The sequence below is a fragment of the Scophthalmus maximus genome, chromosome 20, assembly GCF_022379125.1.
Source record: "Scophthalmus maximus strain ysfricsl-2021 chromosome 20, ASM2237912v1, whole genome shotgun sequence".
Classification (NCBI taxonomy): Eukaryota; Metazoa; Chordata; class Actinopteri; order Pleuronectiformes; family Scophthalmidae; genus Scophthalmus; species Scophthalmus maximus.
The window spans coordinates 12,617,110-12,637,605 of NC_061534.1; the positions used below are offsets into that span (position 1 = coordinate 12,617,110).

Genomic DNA, 20,496 nt, shown 5'->3' on the forward strand with positions numbered 1-20,496 from the left:
AAAAAATAAAACCTTTTCTAAGGCGTGTCTCTTTCAAGAACTCAGACATCTGAAATTTCCAAGTAGGAACTTTTCTAATTGAAGTTTATTCCCAAAAAGGATGAGAATCGGTTATAACCTCCGCCAAGGAGGTTATGTTTTCACCCCTGTCTATGTGTTGGTTGGTTGGCTGGTCTGCTTGTTTGTCAACAGGATTGCGCAAAATCTACAGAACGGATTTCCATGAAACTTGGTGGAAGGATGTGACACGTGGCCCAGGAAAGAACCCGTTACATTTTGGCATGGACCCAGACAATGGGGTAGGACCCCAGCACTTTCTCATACATTGGGAGATGGGGTGTTTCTTGACATTGTCACCAATTTACCAGGGAGTAATCAATGCATCTCGATAACCGTAGTATGTCTTTATTACAAGATCTTTATCTGCACATAGTTACTAGTGGTGGGTGATAGCACAGAACTAGCTTTCGACCATGCCGGTATCACAGCTGCTAATGCTGCTAATACTTCTTATTAATAAAAGGTGACTTGTATTGTAGGGGACGGCCATGGTGTGATGATTATCATGAGCGTGTGAAGTGCATTTTTAACAAGCCAATTCTAAACACATTTTCATTACTGTCAAAGGGGAAAAAAACATTATTTTCACAGTTTCACAATCTCATTATTCTATCCCCCCTTTTTTGGTTGCAGGTCCAAGCTCTCTCTCTTTCTCTCTTGTGGTTTCTGTTATATGCTGCAAACACGTACGCTTATTACTCAAAACAAGGCGCAGTGTGGGTTATGCTTCAGTGATCAACTCGCCAACCCGACTAGTCACTAAAAAGCTGTCAGACACATATAGAGGAGTAGAAAGTACAATATTTTCCTTCTGAAGCGGAAGTTTAAAAAAAAAAGTGGGATGAAATTGAAATATTCACTTAATGTAAGCAACACTTTCCATCACATTTGACATCAGAGTGATATTGATCCAACGCTCAGCGTCGAGGCGAATGAGTGTCTCTCCCAAAATGTCAAACCTAGCGCCTGACCGCAGTGGCTTCAAATTGTAAGTCTAAACTTTGTGAGGGAACACATAAAGACTCCTGGGGGCACAGAGCGTATTGTAAGACATACCACCTTTATTAAATGCACAGTATCACAAGGAACATTTCCATTAATTGTGGATAAGCTACTCACATGATGCACAAAGCATTGAATTGATTGATAGAACTGGCTGATTACAGCAGGATTAAATCTGCCAGAAGAGCACACGCACGCGCGCACACATGCACGCTCGCACTCACACTCTCTCTCTCTCTCTCTCACACACACACACACACACACACACACACACACACACACGCGCACTCCTGCATACGGGTGCGTGTGCAAATGCACACGCACCATCTCAGAGACACTGGTCACACATAAACACATACGCACTCGCTTTGTATTCACAAAGTAAGTAAAATTTGTTTGTTATCTGCACAAGAATGAAAACTGTAATCTTTTTCTCTTTTACCATGTATTTACAACAAAAAAAAAAATCAATAATCCATCCCCGCCCCCCCCGCCCCACCTCCCCAAAAATAGATTACATTCAAAAAAGGTTCCCGACCCTTCTAGATTACATTCGAAATAATATACTATTCATGATGCAAAGTCACAGTTATTCATCTGAGAGAGGATCAAAATGGGCTACGGTCAGTCAGTGGTCGAGTGGCGGCGTCGGCCTCCGTGCCGCTCGGACGCCTGTCTGCGAGGAGGGGTCCTGCTGTCGAATCAGATCCAGAGTCTATGGTCCTCCTGCGGACAGGCAGCATCTCAAACAGTCTCTGCGTGAGCTCCCCGTCACAGCGGAGAGGATAGAGGAGATCATATTTCCCTTTGTCTTCTTCTTCTTCTTCTTCTTCTTCCTCCTCTTCAGAGAAAAACACCATTGTTCAAAGAAAGTCCTCTGCAGATCAAAAGTTGCCAAAAAAAAGGATTGTATTCTCACTGGTATTATGAACGAGCATGAAGGAATTATACAATGTAGCACAAATAAAATCCTATTTACACGTAGTTTGTATTGCCAGTGGCCCATAACACATTGTCTCCAATAGATGTCACACAGTTTCGACATGATACCTGCTTCAAACAGATTATACTATTAAACATATCCTACTATTCATATAGACAAATATCAGAACTGTACAGAATGGACAGCGATCTATGTACAGCAGACACGTGGTTATTATACAGAACTGACAAAACGCTGTGATAAAAAAACACAAAGAAACTGTCACCATACGTCAAAGCTTCTTGCTTTAGGCAGCAAGCGTGAAATGTTGTCGGTTGTTTTTTTTCAAGTGCAGCTGAGGTCGAGGTGGATGATCTGGTTGTGCAGTTGGGGGTTAAGTGCAACAAAGTGCACTTAACATAACGTGTGGTCTCAGCACAAATATCCTCACTGCTTCATGCCTCCGTATGGAAACACGTGATGGTTATTACGAGGCCTGATTGCTGCCATTGTGTTTCCAAAGATGAATGCGGTTAGTGTGGATGGTTCAATACTGTGGCGCCGCCACACTTGCTTTAGTCATTTTATTTTCTCTCTCGGGGAAAACAGAACTACTGAAGATCATTTGGAGAAATGATAACGAGAGTGCATTTTAATAATCTAGTTTCAAGTGGAAAGGGGGCTCCTTAGGAAAAAATGCCTACAAATGTGCTGCGCCGCTGCCCGGAGCGAGGAGCCGGATCAGTTACCACCCGGCTGAGTGGGGCCGCTCAGCGAGATGAAAGCACCCCGGGGGACACTTTAAGGCCGATCGGCCTCTTAATTAATCCTTTTACTGCAGTCTCTCAGCCTACCATGTAGAATTAAAGATTAGATCTTCAAATTGCTCCGTGCTAATGGAAATAAATAACAAGTAAACAAGTCGTGACTTCCAATATGCGCACAACCAAACAAATGCTGAAAACACTCGAGTCCTCAGTCAATGTAACCTATTTGAAATGAGTGCACGGTGACGACGGCACTACGTGAGCTCATCTCCTCTCTCGTCCATAACCGTGAACGCAATCTCATCAACAACACCCACAACATTTGAGAGACCTGCCTCTGAAGACGCACACACACACACACACACACACACACACACACACACACACACACACACACACACACACACACACACACAGCAGCACGCACCACTTACAGATATGGGCCACCGAACAACGAGGGTTGGCTGGATGGCATTGCTGGTGAGTGAAAAATTAAGACAAAAACAAAACAACATGTGCTCATCTCTTTTTCCACAGTCCTCGTTTCTCTGTGCTTTAGATACAACGCGTGAAAAGTTTGCGAAAAATGACCAGGGCACTGCAAGGACGTTTAGAACACCACTTTGTGAATACCGATGACCTTTGTGTAATGAGGCGTAAAATAAGAACAGGTATTTACAGAAAAATATGACAAATGATTACGGCCTTATTTCATAAACAAACAAAAACAATAAAACGTCTTAAATGCGGTATGCCCTTGTGTTTCTTAACCTTAACACTGGTTTCACATTAGGAAAATCTTTCAGTAGCAGGTTATGTATATATATAACAGACATCCAGGAGGATCTATATGGGTCTTTTTACACAGTTTTTTAAACACGTGTATAATGACATACACACGTGTTCAAAATTCAAACAAGCGTGTGCAGATGACTCAAAAACCACAGATTTGAATCGACGGCTCGACATGAAAACATTTAAACCCACGACAAAGTCTGGGACATGTAAAACAAAACCAAAAAGCTTAGCAGCCATAACTTCATGAATAATTCTATCTTCTGGCAGAATATGTTGCTCTGTGACACTGCTGAAAGAAGAGAAAGCTCTATCTACAATAAAGTCGTGTCCAAACGCTGTCCATCAAAGGAGAATCGTTGTTTTCTCTTTGCACATACCGTATGGATGTAGAATAACCCGGTAATCAGTGTCTGCTTATCGGGTTTTCTCATATTTTGATGCCATTTTTACATTTATGTAAAGAATGTCGATGATTTTCGGATAAAGTGACATGATCCTGTGTACATTTTGGTTTCCATATGTGAAACATGCCAGTGTAACGTCTGCAAATGGATAGGTACAGAAAATTTCAAAGAAAAATCGCTGGACATTTTAAGGCTTTTCTCGATGTGATGAGGACACGGACGATAGCATTTACAGTAACATTTACAGCCAGGTACTGTACATGGACGCATTCGCACAACCTTCCTTTCCCCCCCTCTTCTTCTGCCCAAAACAGACCGACACGCAAACACTCACGAAGCCCCGGCTCGCACGCACGCACGCACGCACGCACACACACACACACACACACGCAAACTTCATCCAGGAAACGCCGGTGCCTCAGCCCAGTATGTCCAGGTACACAGGCGAGGCCTTGGCGAGGCTCTGGAGCATGCTGTGGATCTCCTTGATGTTCAGCCTCATGTAGGGCTCCCGCTGCCAGCAGCCCAGCATCAGATCGTAGACCTCTTTGGGGCAGGTGCGGGGCCGCTGCAGCACGCGGCCCTGGGTGATGCACTCGATCACCTGCGGGGGGAACGGGGAGACGACACACCTGTCTGACCAGGATGTTCAAATATGACGCAAAACATTACTGACGAGACGTAACATCAGATGGTGCTGAGGGATATCGACTGAAAACAGAGACAACAATTTAAAATGTCTAATCATTACATCACAAGTAAATGATAAATTGCTTCCATTCTCACTTCTACGCCATCATAAAAGGAGCATCTTTTTTTCAATGATGGATTTACAGATGGGCTGCACGGTGGTGTAGTGGTTAGCACTTTCGCCTCACAGCAAGAAGGTTCTGGGTTTGAATCCCGCTTCAAACCAACCAGGGCCTTTCTGTGTGGAGTTTGCATGTTCTCTCCGTGTATGCGTGGGTTCTCTCCGGGTTCTCCGGCTTCCTCCCACAGTCCAGAGACATGCAGAATGGGGTTACCGTAGGTTGACCGTGTGAATGTGAGAGTGAATGGTTTGTCTCTGTATGTGGCCCTGGGATAGGCTGGCGACCTGTCCAGGGTGTACCCTCTCGCCTCTCGCCCAATGTTAGCTGGGATTGGCTCCAGCCCCCCGTGACCCGTAAATGGATAAAGCGGTAGACGATGGATGGATGGATGGATTTACAGATGCAGTGGACATATGAGAAAACGACGGCATGGTGCTATTATCCGGTAAGTCTAAATAACATTGAATCTAAAAGATACTGTGTGGTGTGTGTGTGTGTGAGATTTGTGCCAGTACTTTCACTGCCTCAGCCAGTGTGTGTGTCCCAGCTCTGCTCCAACTGTGTCCATTTTAGTAAGTGGGCCAAATCAGCAAATCATCCACTACAATAACTAACTCCCTTGTTGTTTTTGAAGGGCATTCTCCCGACCCACTCCACACGTTACCTTTACCTCCACACCCCAACTCACCCACGCCCCCTTGCTGAGGGGAATCTTACAGTTTGAACATCTAAACCTCTGGGGTGAGGTCGAATTGTCAAATTGGCTCAGGAAGTTTTCTAAATCTTGAAATGACCCGGAAGTATTTGATCAGCAGCCATGATTAGAGCTGTGCGGATTCTCTAAATGCATATGAAAGGTGCTTCAATGCTTCCTTTCCTATCTCCTTTAGCATAGGGTAGACTGGACCTTCCAATGCGAAAGGAAAGTAGATATAAACGCCCCACAATTTATTGCGGCAGCGTTATTTAACGTAAGGTGCCATGCACGGACGTAAGCGATTAGGAGAGCAGGAGAGTATGAATATGACCCACAAGTGACGCATGTCATCATGTAAGTTACTGTTACATATGAATAATAACATCTGATGTCACACAGTGGATGGAGCTGCTGCGTTTTTTGTTATTGCAGTTTCACCACGGCAGGCGCACGTCAATAACATCCGCCGTCGCGTGATGACGTAGTTTAGTGAAAGTCGAGTCGGATTCTCTGAGCAGCGCTGTCGGCTTTTCCTAAGTCCTACGAATAGCAGGTAGGAATAGTAGATAGAAGGACAATTGGACCGCACCCCTGCTCTCTCCTTGGGTCTGTGTTTCCCTCTGTCACGCACCCGTGATTTTTCAAAGACGTCTCCAACTTGAAACTGTTGTCATAGCGGCAATATCAGGAGCCATTTTTTTTTATGTATGTTTTGAGTGTAGGTCATGAACTCGAGGGCGAATACGTCTCTCTGAGCTCTGCGATCCCCCGTGTGCCAGAGCAGGACGGACTCTGACCTCGTTGTTGGAGAGCTGGTACCAGGGCTGTTTGCCGTAGGTGAAGATCTCCCACAGCACCACGCCGAGGCTCCACACGTCGCTCTCCGTGGTGAACCGCCGGTACATGATGCTCTCTGGGGGCATCCAGCGGATCGGCAGCATCGTGTGACCGCCCACCTGCAGAGAGAGAGAGAGAGAGAGAGAGAGAGAGAGAGAGAGAGAGAGAGAGAGAGAGAGAGAGAGAGAGAGCAGTCCCCTTCAGAAACCAAGAACACTAGACCTGCTGAAGCTGAGCCCTTTTTTTAGTGGCATATTTTTAGACACAGAGGCAGAGCGTTAGACAGAGAGGGTTTTTTGTTATTTACTCAACTCCTATTGATTTAAATGCGGTTGAAAAAATATCACAAACACCTGTCATTGTAAATATTAACAGCACAATTCAACAGCAGCACATACAGTTCAAAACTAAACATTATAACTTTTGTGGCGGTCGCATCCATTGCATCCTGTCGTACAACGTACAATAACTGAGCGAGTGTCAGGGTTTATGCCAAATATGGTATCGTGATAATAACAATTTCAATATTTGATGAATATTATCAGTGATGTTTCCTCAGTAAAATTTCTTTGTTAGAAAGCTTTTAATAAACTGCTGCACAGGGAAAGGCTGCAAAGAGGCTCAAACAAAAACACTGACCATTTTGTAACCTCGCAGCATAATTGCAATCTAATCTGTACTTGTTTCACTTCCAAAAGAACAATACTTTATAAAGAATCAACTCACATGAATGAAAAATATTACATTTTAGAGTGTGAACGCATAAGTATATTAAAAAAAGCGTCTCAACAACAGCCAGAGGAATACTCGAAAACTTTCCACATGAGTGTTTAAATTGCATCATATAACAGGCAGAGCAACATTAGCACACGTAATGTATTTCTATATAATGCTGGCTTTATTCACCGCTAATGCTCTCAAACGTTATGTAACTGTATTGGTTTTTCCCGGCTGATCTAATTTACTATATGATTTCCTTTGATTTGCAAAATGGAAGCAGCAATATAGCAGACGAGACAGCGTTCATGTTGCAAGATGCTTTCATGCTTTTTATTTCTATCTGATCGAAACGTTTGATATCCGGAGTTGGTGACAGGTCCACTTTATGTTGATCTTATCTGATGCAGGGGGAAAAAATGAAACTTGGAGGGTTTTTTTTTTATGTACTTAGATTTCTGATTCCACAGCAGAGGGCACTGTTTGATTCAAACTGGGATCTGAGAGGCAAAGGACTAGGGAATAAAATGCTTCCATCTGTTCCGCAACATGACAAATATTGCCCATTAAATCAATAAGTGCTTTTAACAAAGTCTAATCTTCTCACAACCATCATTGGCTCATACCATGAACCAGAACTCCTCAATGTTTTAATACGATGCTGTTCATGTAGCGAAGGGAGGCAATAATTCCTCGCCCAGGAAAAAAGAATCAACTGCCCAGGCATTTCTTTCTTGCACTGTTGCCATTATTACCATGGAAATAGTAATTTTATGCAGATTATATTATTTGCATTTAAATGGTATTAAAAAAGATAAAATAGCTCTGGTGAAAATTGTCATTTCTGCAGCTACACCGTTATTTAAGAATAGAACTGGAATGAAATTCTAATTACACATTTGAGATGGTACATTTCCATATTTCTGTGCATGCATCTGTAAATGTCATGATTGTGTGCGTGTGCGTGCAAGTAAGACACTGGGGGCAATGTGCGAGGAATGGAAAGGGAGAATGGTCAGAACTACTCACTCTGTAGTAGTCTGTGCTGTAAACATCTCTGGACATGCCAAAGTCTCCTATCTTGACCAGCAGGTTCTCCCCGACCAGGCAGTTCCTGGTTGCCAAGTCTCTGTGGACAAAGTGCTGGGAGGCCAGGTAGACCATGCCAGCAGCAATCTGTTGGGCAATGTGCAGCATCTGGGACTGGGTGAGCTCCACCAAGATACTGTGTTGACCGTCTGCCATGAGCACTGCATCAGGACCGTGGGACCTGCACGCGAAAAAAAAAAAATCCTAATCAGCCATTCGATCATCGTACCACTGGATGGTTTGTAGAAAATACAATATAATGCATTTAATTAAAGCCGAATTTCAAAGTACCCTTTTCAAAACTAAAGTAGCAAAGCAGATGTAAAGTGATTACTGGTGATCTTCAGAGATGTTAGTCTCGGATGGAGCCATGCTAGCCTTGTCCCCCGTTTCCAGTCTATTTGCTAAGGTAAAGCTATTATCGCTCAGGCTGTAGCTTCATATTGATACAGATATGAAAGAGGTGTAGATTTTCTCAAATAAGCCAAACTGTTCCTTTAAAGAGATCCAAGTGTCTGCAGAAGTCTCCTACCTGAGAAACTTGTTTAGGTCACCATGTTTCATATATTCAAACACCATGATGAGTGGGTCGCTCTCCACACACACGCCATAGAAGGTGACAATGTGTTCGTGTTGCAGGTTGGTGAGGAGCTCGGCCTCTCTGTAGAAGTCCGCCCGGCCGCTCTCGCTGGCCTCCTTCAGAGTCTGGCGAAAAAGTCAAACACGCAAAGACAAAAGAAGCAAGCGTTGAGAAGCATTGTGTACAAGCATGTATGTACATGCAGCCAGTCGAAATCAGTGACCCGATGACACGGGCATTGATTTGTTCAGCAAGCAGCTTCCCGGTCTGTACCTTGACCGCCACGTGGAGCTTCTCCTGGTCCGGTGTCAGGTTGTAGCACTCGGCGAGGAAGACCTTCCCGAAGGCTCCCTCTCCCAGCTCCCGCTTCAGGACAATGTTGTGTCTCTTGATGTGCTGGACAACTGTAATGCAAACCGAAAAGACAAATCACTTTCAAGGTCATGTGTGCAGCCTGATTATTAAGTGGTAATTTTGGTGTGCGTAAAATTGGAGAGATACATGTGAACACTAAAGTGAAGGCTGGAGCATCTTGGTTAAACACAAAAAATATGGGTTTTTAACGTTGACAAATACTGTACACTATCAAGCCCTCATGATGTCTTTAAATCTGAGAATAACTTTATTATTGTAAACGAGTTATTACATATTTGTTAACTGTATCAATGCTAAAGAGTGTTACCGTTAAGGGATTCTTGACCTACGATTATTAATTATAATTAGTGTCAGTTATAATCAAACAAGATATAAATTATTGATTTCTTTAAATAATTATTCAATCATTTATTCTATGAAATATAATTTACGCAGCACGCGTGATTTACAATGAGTTTACAATTTGCAATTAAATAAAATAAGTACAAAATCCTCACATTTAAAAGTTAGAACCAGCAACTTTTTTTTTTTTTTGCCTGAAGAATGATTTTCAACAGAGGACAAAAGTATTGGTGATTATTTTTTCAGTGAACCAAAGAGAAAAACATTTGTGTTCACTCTGCTGCATTGAGCCTTTTGTAAGCCAGCTTGTGTTTCTGAACATTATCTGTATGTCCACTGTCCTGTTGCCCCCACAGAGCAGGAGTCACTATCACAATGCAATAAATCTGGTGTCCAGCAGTGATCCCTGCATGGATTTATCAGAAAAGGTCCTGGTTACCAGGCATTCGTTGAGCGAGGAGGTAACTCACACGTGTCAGATTTCAGCATGCTGCCGGAGTTGCGGAAGTACTGTGGGTTCTCAATGACAGGAATCTTTGTCATCCCGATGATCACTGCGTCTGGACCCATCTCCGACGACGACGGGGTGTTGTTGCCATTGGAGACGTGATGAAGAGGGCTGGCAGAGTCATCGTCATTACTGATGACTGAGGAGGAGCCTAGGGAGCCACAGAGGAGGAGGAGGAGGAGGTGGAGTGGAAAGAGGAGGAGAGGGAAGAGAGGTAAAAAAAAGGCAGGGAGAGATGAGTGGAGACGGAGAAATTGTGACATTGAATAGAAGGAATTAAATAATGACAACAAGATATCAGATGGTAATAGACAGAAGATCATCTGAGACGACATCTGTCAATGAGCGTGAGCTCAGCCCAAAGTAGGACTCATTAATTCCTATAGTCATTTTTACACTGATACAGTTGAAGCTGCAATGAGCTGTGAGTCAATGCTAACAATTTATTTGAACCCTTTACTATTTCTAAATAGTATACATTTGACTAATTAAGGAATAGTAAATGGACTTCATTTATATGGCACTTTTCTAGTCTTAGCGACCACTCAAAGAGCTTTAAACTACAGGACACATCCACCATACAAACATTCATACGCCAAAACTTTACTTTCTATCACAGTCACATTCACTCACATTCACAATCTCGCCATCAGGAGCAATTTTGTGTTCAGCATCTTGCCCAGGGACACTTGGTGAAGCCGGGGATCGAACCAATGGCCTTCAGGTTCGTGGACAACCCACTCTACCTCCTGAGTCCCGGTCATCATAATGGTTATTAATATATTTAATCAGCGACTAACTCACTAACAACTCACAAACATCACTGGTGTAATAAGAAGGAGATGAGAAGATTAATACCACTCTCATATCTGTCTCAGTACATTGAAGGCTATTGGCTGCAGTTGGTTAGCTTAGCTTAGCATAAATACTGGAAACGGGGGGGGGGGGGGGGGGGGGGGGGGGGGGGGCAGCCAGGCTGTCTAACAGCAACAAAATCAGTCTTTTCAACAACTTTTAGACCCAAGCATTCAAAAGTTATATTTTCGTTTGTCTAAAATTACGTGATTGATGCTTATTTCATGCCTCCATGCTAAGTGTGAAGCTACAGCCGGTAGCATGCTAGCATAGCTGCTAGCAAAGTGTGAAGACTGTGGGAAAGCGCTATCCTGGCTAAGCTAGCCTGTGTTCTGTAGATTCATATTTAACAGACAGACACAAGAGTGGTGTCAATCTTCTCATCTAACTCTCGGCAAGGAGAAGTGGAATGCCAAATTATTCCCCCTTGAGAAAATGAAGTGCACCTTTAATACCGAACTTGGTGTTTCTTCCGTATTTCAGGATGATCACCATCAGAACACAGCCAGTCAGGGCAACTCCTGCGATCCCCACAACTACATACACCTGGGGGACAAAGAAAAGAAGAAAAGATTAGTTTGAATCAGCTCCCAAAGGATCAGTGGCTCCCAACCTGGGACCAGGGTCCCAATAAGGCCCTATGATAGGAACATGAACCCCCCCCCATTAAAAAATACAATCACCAAGCACTTTATTAGGAACACCCGTCCACCTGGTTATGCATGCAGCCAATTTTGCGTCGGCAGCAATGCATCAAAATCTGCAGATAAGGGACAGAAGCTATTACCGTTCACACCCAGTATCAAATTGGGAACAAAATTGGATCTCATTAACTGTGACCATGGTGACGGACAGACTGCTTTAAGCATTTCTGAAACTGTTGACCTCCTGTGATTTTTAGAACAACAATCTCTCGTACGGACGATGTCAAGTTCCTCTCCTGTCAGCCAAGAACAAAAATCAGAGGCTGCAGTGGTCACAAGTTGAGACATGGAAAATGTTTGCCTGATCAGAAATACTTCAATTTCTGCTGAGACACACAGATGGTAGGGTCAGAATTTAGCATCAAAAGCATGAATCCATGGACCCAATTCGCCTTGTGTCCACCATCCAGGCTGCTGGCGGTGTTTTAATGGTGTGCTTTGGCCTCCTTTACCAGTCAATCATGGTTTGACGGCCAGATCCTGTCAGACTATTGTTGCTGGCAATGTGCAGTCCTCTATGGAAACAATTTACCACCTTGTAAGGGCTGCTTCCAACATGAAAATGTACCATGTCACAAAGAATACAGTAAGTCAAAAACTGGTTTCATGAGCATGGTAATTCATGACAGTTCCAGTGTTCCTCAATGGCCTTGTCCAGTCGCCAGATCTAAATCCAAACCGGAGATTTGCAGCATGAAAGAGAAAGCCGACCAATCTGCAGAATTTATGTTATTCAATCGTGTTAACATGGGCCAGAATCTCAAAGGGATGTTTGACATCGGGTGGAATCCATATGCCACAAAGAGTGCAGAAGAAGGAACAGCACAGTATGAGTTTGGCGTTCCTCATAAAGTGCTCTGTGAATATGCCTGCGATAACAAAAAACATTCAGACTTTCCTCTAACCGTTGCTTTTCTCCTATGAATGACCAGGTCATTTTAACCATTTAAATTATTTGTAAGATTAATTTAAATGAAACATGAAAAAAGATCTTTGATAGAACTGCTCTCTACCAGCTGACACCAGTTTGTTTTAAGGACCCACACACTAATAGGTAGGAAACCATTGCTTTAGATGGTAACGACTGCAGACGATCACTTACAGCAACGCTGTCATCCAGGAGCGGGGTATCTGAAAAAAACATAAAAATGCTTGTCAGAACATTTGAAAATCATAACAACTATTGACCACAAAGATATTTTTATAATGCTGACTATGTGTAGACGTGAGCCCTGTAAGGGTTCATACACTTACCAGGAGCATCTGGGCAGAAGAAAGATACAGCCACAGACCACATGAGGAGGAACAGATACACATCATGGTGGAGTTCATTTTAACTGTGTATTTAATTATGTTTAACCATTGTTGGTTTTGTAGCACTGAGTCATTACTCACAGTCGTAGTTGGGACCTTCTCCTGAAAAGAAAACGAATCTTGATTAGTAGTCAACTTCATAAACACAAACTAGCTTCAGAGGTGAGCCAGCGTCTTACTAAATGAACCCGTGTAAAAAGACATTCGCACCTGTTTCGGGTGGGTGGATGAACTGGGCAGAGACCTTCTTCTCGTCCCGGCCGAACTTATTCTTTGCCACCAGCCTGTACACGCCATTGTGAATGTGTGTGGGGTTGACCAGCTGTAAGCAGCCGTGGTCTTCATTTTCAGTGGACAGGTGGATCTGCGTGTGGATGTAGTCCTGCTCCTCGAGTGGCGCATTGTCATGGTACCATTGCAGCTCAGGCTTGGGGTTCCCTGTCACGCTGAACGGGATGCACCAGTGGTGGTTCTGCTCTGGCTCCAGCAGCTGCTGGATGGTGGGGGCAACTGACACGGAGGCAACAGTAGAGGAAGAGCAATCACGGAATGATAGGAAATAAACACCAGGAGGAAACAGCAACGTTTAAGGGATCGGGGAGGAGATGCAGCTGGGAATGGAAGGTATGGGCAACTGAAAAGAGACTGATGACACAACATTTGAACACTGACATCGGGAAAACATGGAAGAGGGGGATGAGGAGGAACGTTGAACTAAACAAACAGAGGAGTATGGCAAGGAATGAGGAGCTTCACAGGAGGAAGAGTTATAAACAGGAAACAAGGAGAGTCAATAAGATTTGCAGAGACAGAAATTATAACAAACTGAGGAGCCTTCTGCTTCCACTGGAAAAATAACAACAACAGTCTAGAAGATGGCATTTAAAAGATCATCTGGGAGGAAATTAGACACATTTACGCAGTAAACATAATTTTAAAGATGCATGCTATAATGCCATAATTGGTTAATATTTACAATTAACGACAACAAGAAGCAAGAGGCCTTACAGAGAATATTAAGCTGAAGGGTGGCCTCCATCTGACCGACCATGTTCTCAGCGCTGCATATGATCACCCTGCCATTATCATCAGGAGACAGGCCTGACAAGGTGAGTGTGCTCTGCGTTTCCAGAGGATCAATCTGTAAACACAGCATTATCATGTGCATTATACAGTATGTCCTATTTATGTGGAACCGGTGTGATGCTGATCTTCAATACGTGGACAACAACAAGTAAGCTACCCACTACAACAGGACTAGACTGCACAGTACACACCTACTGTACCACCAACCGTCAGTTGTAACCCGCACCAAATATTATGATTGTGACTATATGAGAGTAGACACAATGTGATGGATGAATGGCTCCATGTAACACTTATCATTCCAATTTTCTGTATAAAAGTTGTTTTCTTTTAAATGCAAATTTAGAAAAATTACCCCAAAATCTTGATTTTACATTGATCGAAAAAAAAAGATAAATGTTTCTCTCTTATGTATTGAAAATGTAACTGATGAGCATTAATCAGACCTCAACAGTTTAAATCAATGAATAGAAGTGCTGGAGAGACGGGTGAAAATAGCAGTAACATGATAATAATTAGCTAAAAGTAATCCAAATAGCGTTTAAATAGCTGTTAAACTGTTAAAATATTAGCTAAATGTGATTGATAAACAGTGACTATTATCAACTTCAAGTAACAGTTTCATGAAAGTGTAAACTAATAAGCGATGAATCTTTTAAACAGCTCATAGTTAATCAACAATTTTAATGTCAGCCATCTTGATATGAAATGCACAGGTGTAACTAGGTACATCCTTAATTAAAGTGATTAGTAACACCTGTGTTTACCTATTATTTAATTTCAAAATGGCCGCCATGAAAAAGGTCAATAGTTTACTGAAAGTAGGCAAATGGATAAACAGTAGAACATAGTTAGCTAAGTGGGGGGTTAATGGTTAAAATGCTTCTGCTTCTGTAAGTGGTATGAATGCTCACTTGACAAAACCAACCAAAAAGGTGACAATTCATCTGCATGAAAAAAAAATCAAGGCATTGACTTTTATGTTATGGATGTATTGCATCAAATATAACTTATATCAATTAAATATGATCTTTCATTACTTTAAAATATGTTTGTTTTTGTTAACTATATTAACATCCAGTTATTTAACACAACCAGTGTAAAATCCATCCAAAACACTTATGCTGACTGAACCCTCACAACCCAGATTTGGAAAATCAAACTTCAAGTTGGTCGACACGAGTCCAATTCATCCTACGGTCAAGTAGGCCTGTGAGGTTTTGACCAACAGAGTGTTTGAGGTCTCTAAAAGCCTAATGCTCATTGGAAAGGCATTTGAGCACTTTCAAAGCTTTGATAAAAGTCATTTCCAGATATTAAAGGTTACTGACTCAGGCCTGGATATTTGTATCCTCGAGTCTCAAGTCAAGTCACATCTTTGAGTAACCTCAAGTCCATAGTTAGTCTCACAGCAGTCAAGTCCAACTCAAGTCCAACTGAAGACTTAATTTTTGTGACCTTGAGGATTAAACCAGTCATAATATTCTAATTCTCAACAGACCCTGATGATTGAGTCCTTGTAAAGATGCAAATCCTTAAATTTTGCAGATTCCATTTTAAAAATAGGCCAGGTCATTTCCCTAAAACAGCCGGGCGCTGTGATTTTAAGCAGACACAAACACAAACAGGAGTTTAACACAATTTTTGGGGATTATTTTATCCTGTGGATTAACACATCTGGTGCTCTGGTGGGATTTTACGGCGGTGGGATGTTCCAATAGTAAGCAACAATAGAGCTACATAAGTTACACCAGGGTTTGGATACACACACTTGTTGGTAAGGTTAATTTGGTTTTGGTCCTTTCATAATATTGTTGACCATAAGAAAAATCATCCAGTTGTAGATCACAGATGTAGGTTTGAAACTTAAGTCAAACTCCAAGGGATAGCATTATCTTTTCCGGTTCACTCAAAACCTCTTTTTTTTTAAATCAGGAGGTAGACTGGCTCACCTCATGGTGGCTAGAGAGCAAATCGAGGTTCCACAGGATTTCAGGAAGAGGGGAGCCTGTGGCGGTGCACACAGCTTTGACATTACTCCCCTGCATCTTGGTCACATTTTTCGGGGAGACCTCTACTCTGGGAACCACTGCGAGACACAAACAGACAGTAAAATTCACATTAAACACATAGTTTTATTAGTTTCAAGATTTCTTTCTGTCTTTGTTTTCGATATCTCTTGTCCTCATGAGGCGCTCGCCATTCAATATCAGCTACGCAAGCATTGCTCATCATAACATGGATTTCACATACCACAATCCGGTGGAGTGAGAGTGGAAAAGGACGAAGTCTCTCCTCTGTCATCTGTGCATTTCAGATCTTGACTATCGGCATCTTCTTGGATCCTCAGTTTGATCCACAAGTTCTCACAAACACAATCCAGAGGGTTTCCAGACAGGACGAGCCTAGAAAAGAAAAACGCAGCACATTGAGAAGCTCATCATGTTCACTCATTGCACAGAAATAGAGACCATTTTATGTAGGCTACTGTGCATGTGATACTTACGGAAGTGTCGAGTTAAAGTTCTGAAATATTCTCCATGACAGGGTCGAAAGATTGTTGTCTCTGAGATTTCTAGAAGGAAAATTAATCAATGAATGAACACAAATCCATACAACTCCATTGAACATCAAATACATAACTTAAAGAGGGTCTTTAAAATATTTCTTACACATATTGAAGTCTTGTATTATTGAAAAATGCATCTGACGATATTGATGTCAATCGTGTCTTCGTCACTGTTCTGTTGGACGTAAAAAAAAGTAGAGTAATTACATGACCTTCATTCTTCTATATGTTAGCAGAAACAATGCAACAATTCCACAATAAACACTAATAACAAATGGGATAATACTTACAGGTTTCTGAGGTTTATGTAGTGCCTCAAACTGTTGTCGTTAATGTCAAACAGTCTGTTCTGATTCGCAATGTATCTGTGAAGAAATATAAAGGAAAAGAGCTGTTAGACCCACTAATGGTCAGCTTGATAACTTCTGAAATGATACCATTTGTGTGAATTATACTATACAGATAAGCTTAATCCTTCCAAACATTAGCAGTCATAATAACAGTCTAAAACAAGAGAGTCCGTTATGTTTGTGTTTTTATGAATTTGTAGATATAACTCCATTTTATAAAATATTTACAATATTGTCTCATACTCCTTCCCCGTGGGAATAAGGTCTGCCTGCAGCAAATTTGATTTTCAAAATAATGTGGATCGATACAACAGTATAGATTTACACACTGTCAGTGTGTTCAGTGACGGAGATCGTGACTTGTTCTGTTGTTGTTAATGTCCCTATTATTTGTAAATTTTTATTACTGGAAAAATAAAGATAACTTTTTTAATGAAGATCAACATATGCCTGATCTTTTTTTTTGCTAAAATAACAAGACAATACATCTTCCTGTACTTGAAGGATGTATGCCCTTGCACCCTGATCATTTGTCTATCAGGTGGCCCCTGTGGATTGCACCTTGAACACAACAAAGCTGTAAATGTAGTACAAGTATTTGCAGCAGTCTGAAAGGCTGCACTTCTGTCCTTACTACAAAAAGGCTACACAATCACGTTTCCCTCAGAGGTGCTGCATTTTACTGTATACTCACTAAAAAAAATTGGTCCCTCCAGACAAAGTGAGAGCACACACGAGGTGTTGGCTGCCACAAGACCTTCTTTAAATTTGCCCAAAACGCAGGACGATCATGTTCCGATCCAATGGCGGACGCCCAGTATATACCCTGTACCCCCGTGGTAGGTTGACGTGACACCGGTTCAGTTCGAGTGTGTGTGCCTCGGTCCCAGCTCGCCCAGTGGCCCCTCCGCCCTCCGCCGGCTCCGTGCAGCTGTGCGCTCGTGCGGGGTTGTGCCAGGTGCACCCCGACACAGGCCCGCACGCTGACGCAGATAAGACCAGAGGCTGCGTCGCCGTGGGTCGCCCATCGCCGGCTGTGCACAGGCGACGTGCTCTCGCGTGTCATCTGGCAACAATGTGGTGCATTTTTTTTTTTTTTTTTTTTTTTTTTAAATATCGGGGCTGTTTCACACCGCCGCCCCAGAAGCCGAATTAGCGCCTCGGAGGCTGCGGTGGGCCTCAACATTCACTTCATCACTACCTCTGGAGCTATATTGTAGAAGGAAACACCGACTAATCCAAATGAGCCTGACGCACACGCTCGCCACCATTACGCACGCACACACACACACACACACACTACACGCACACGCGCGCGCGCGCCGACGACGGTTGTGGCACGCGCAGCCCCCATCTCCGCCACACATACACTTACACGCTCACACATTGGCTGCATGATCGGACGAAACCAGCGGTTATGCGAATAAAATCACATTTATCGTGTTTGACATTAAGCGCAGAAGACACACATGTATTGATCTTAAATCCATAAAGGGGGGGGGGGGGGGGGGGGGGGGGGGGGGGGGTGATATCAGACCTGCTGTTGATGTTATTATCATCATCACTTTGATTAGTAGTAGGCTATAATAACCCTAGCCCTTGGGTATTATGGCGACCTATACGATCGAGGGCAGTTCTTTACGCATTGCATCCTAACAAGTTCACAAGCCTGCCCGCACGACCATTTCCACACACTTACATCTCGGTGATGTTCTCCATGTCATCTAACGTGAGCACGGGGAAATCCTCGATCCCCGGCACAGAATCAATACAAACAATCCTTGAGATGCTGCAAGTGCAGGATGCGGGGCAGGCATCGCTAGACCTCCACAGCCCCATCAAAACCAAAAACAATCCAAGTCGAGCCATGCCATATTCCCCCGCGCTGGAGTCCATCGCAGGTCCAATGATCTCCCGCGAATCCCCCAAACAGAATCGGATCAAATGGAATTTTATTCGCAAGATTTCCTCCCTCGCCGCCTTTATCTCGCCAAGTTAATCCTTCCGACTCCGCAGGAAAAAAAGAGAGAGACTACGCCGTCGGTGAGGAATGCGCAGAGCCCACGGTTGTGATATCAAGATGCCATGGACTGGCCTTCCCGTCTCCGCAGAGCTGGTATCACGCTACTGCATATCGATGCCGTGAAGCAAGGTGTCAAGTGCTCCGTCCTGCTGCTGCTGCTGCTGCTGCTGCTGCCTCACTCCTCTGTCTCGGGCACAGACTGTTCGCCTCTGCCTTGTAAAACAAATATGAGGTGTTCCAGATGTTTAGAGATCAATAGGCGAGGCCCCCTCGCGAGCGGTTTTTTTTTTTTTGTCCTCCTGTGTGTGGCGATGGGGAGGGAAGAAGAAGAGAGGCTCCACAGTGGAGTAAGGATGCGTGGGGATGCTGCTGCGTGTGTAGGGAGGAAGGCTATACCTGCATCCGTCTATCGATTATCGACGAGGACGAGCGCAGCTCCCCGAGCCATCCCCGGGACTGGGTTTGTGGGGGGGGGGGGGGGGGGGGTAACCTGGAGATGTATTTATGACAAGTATTTATAGGAATTTGTTTAGGATTGTTCTTTTTCTTTTCAATGTATGTTGTGTGTGCTCATACATCAAAACCTAAACATCAGCTGCTGCGCTTTCATCGGGCAGCACTAGTGACCAGCTGTGGGTCAAATGCCCTGTTTGCGGCGGGCACGACAACGATATGGATGTAAACTCTGGTGTTGTATTTGCCCTGAAGCAATGCATTGGATGAAATACCGCCCCCCCCCCCCCCCCCCCCCCCCCCAACAACACACACACACACACACACACACACACTAACACACGCACGCGCGCGCGCGCACAATGTTGTACGGTTGGCCATTAGGCCTATAGTGTGACGTACGGTTGACGCACAAGACGGGTGCATCTATGAAAAATAATTACCTATACTATGTCTGCAAGCTTCAAATGGATCTCACTCCAATCACTGATCAGTGTGATTGCCTATAGGGGCATGGCTTTTGGGTGGGGGGGGGGTTGTGGATGAAAGCTGTACAGATTATTTATTTTTATTTATTACCCCTGTCATAGAGCATTTTGACAGAAACATATGTTATATTAATTGTGTCACACATCGCAACTACATCTGTAATCCTGTAATTATGTGTAAAAAAAATATTTTTCTGGACTGAGTAGGGGGCAAAAGGCATATTTTGAGAAATCTTTTTATTTTGTAAACAATGTTTTAAGGGCTGACCTGCAAGTCAATGATGCACTCACAAATGTGCACTTTAATTTCCCCATAATTCCAACATGTTAAACATTTTTTTTACCCCCAAGTCCTTCGAGAGTTACTGCATGTGCAGTGTTAAAGTTGTTTCAAAAATAATGAAATAAATCATGTTTGGATAGGTTGATACCTAAAAATCACTCATAATGAGGAGGCATACTCGGCGAGGACACATGATCTATGACACAGCCCTGATGGTTAGTGTCGCTATGGTGACTTGCTTTTTACAAATAGCGTGGACAATGTCAAGTGTCGCTATGGTTGCAGATGAAAATATGTACGCAGGCTTTTTTTTATGAGAAACATCAAGAACTGAATTATATCTGTCTCCATGGTAACATCAGAGTGGAGGAGAGGGAAGAGAGCTCTTTATTTTGCAATAGATCCTTGCCTATATCTGAAGGAGCATGACAGAAAAGGGGATGTTTAAAATAGATCAAGTA

The 20,496-nt window shown here is 43.2% G+C and overlaps 1 protein-coding gene across 2 annotated transcripts; it reads right to left on the bottom strand.

Annotated features, from left to right (window-relative positions):
- Positions 1 to 1,101: 1,101 nt before the first annotated feature.
- ntrk2b (neurotrophic tyrosine kinase, receptor, type 2b) lies at positions 1,102 to 19,263 on the bottom strand. 2 transcript variants are annotated; one of them, XM_035608879.2, is made up of 18 exons: positions 18,488 to 19,263; positions 16,729 to 16,803; positions 16,542 to 16,613; positions 16,376 to 16,444; positions 16,123 to 16,274; positions 15,822 to 15,958; positions 13,792 to 13,924; positions 12,994 to 13,293; positions 12,865 to 12,885; positions 12,724 to 12,732; positions 12,572 to 12,600; positions 11,221 to 11,311; positions 9,873 to 10,061; positions 8,959 to 9,089; positions 8,638 to 8,810; positions 8,046 to 8,286; positions 6,260 to 6,418; positions 1,102 to 4,557 (listed from the first exon to the last, which is right to left on the bottom strand). In XM_035608879.2, the coding sequence occupies exons 1-18, from the start codon at positions 18,682 to 18,684 to the stop codon at positions 4,372 to 4,374; spliced, it is 2,364 nt and encodes a 787-aa protein (XP_035464772.1). In that variant the 5' UTR covers positions 18,685 to 19,263; the 3' UTR covers positions 1,102 to 4,371. The 2 variants fall into 2 exon arrangements, with proteins under 2 accessions (XP_035464772.1, XP_035464771.1); XM_035608878.2 differs by having other exon boundaries at positions 11,212 to 11,311.
- Positions 19,264 to 20,496: the final 1,233 nt, after the last annotated feature.

Bases quoted from the DNA above. Each gene is read 5' to 3' on its own strand.
- ntrk2b (XM_035608878.2), bottom strand. From the start codon at position 18,684: ATGGACTCCAGCGCGGGGGAATATGGCATGGCTCGACTTGGATTGTTT. The intron at 16,275-16,375 runs GTAAGTATCACA...TTTCTTTTCTAG, and splicing joins AACTTTAACTCGACACTTCC to GCTCGTCCTGTCTGGAAACC. The intron at 11,312-12,571 runs GTAAGTGATCGT...TTTGTCCCCCAG, and splicing joins TCCTGGATGACAGCGTTGCT to GTGTATGTAGTTGTGGGGAT.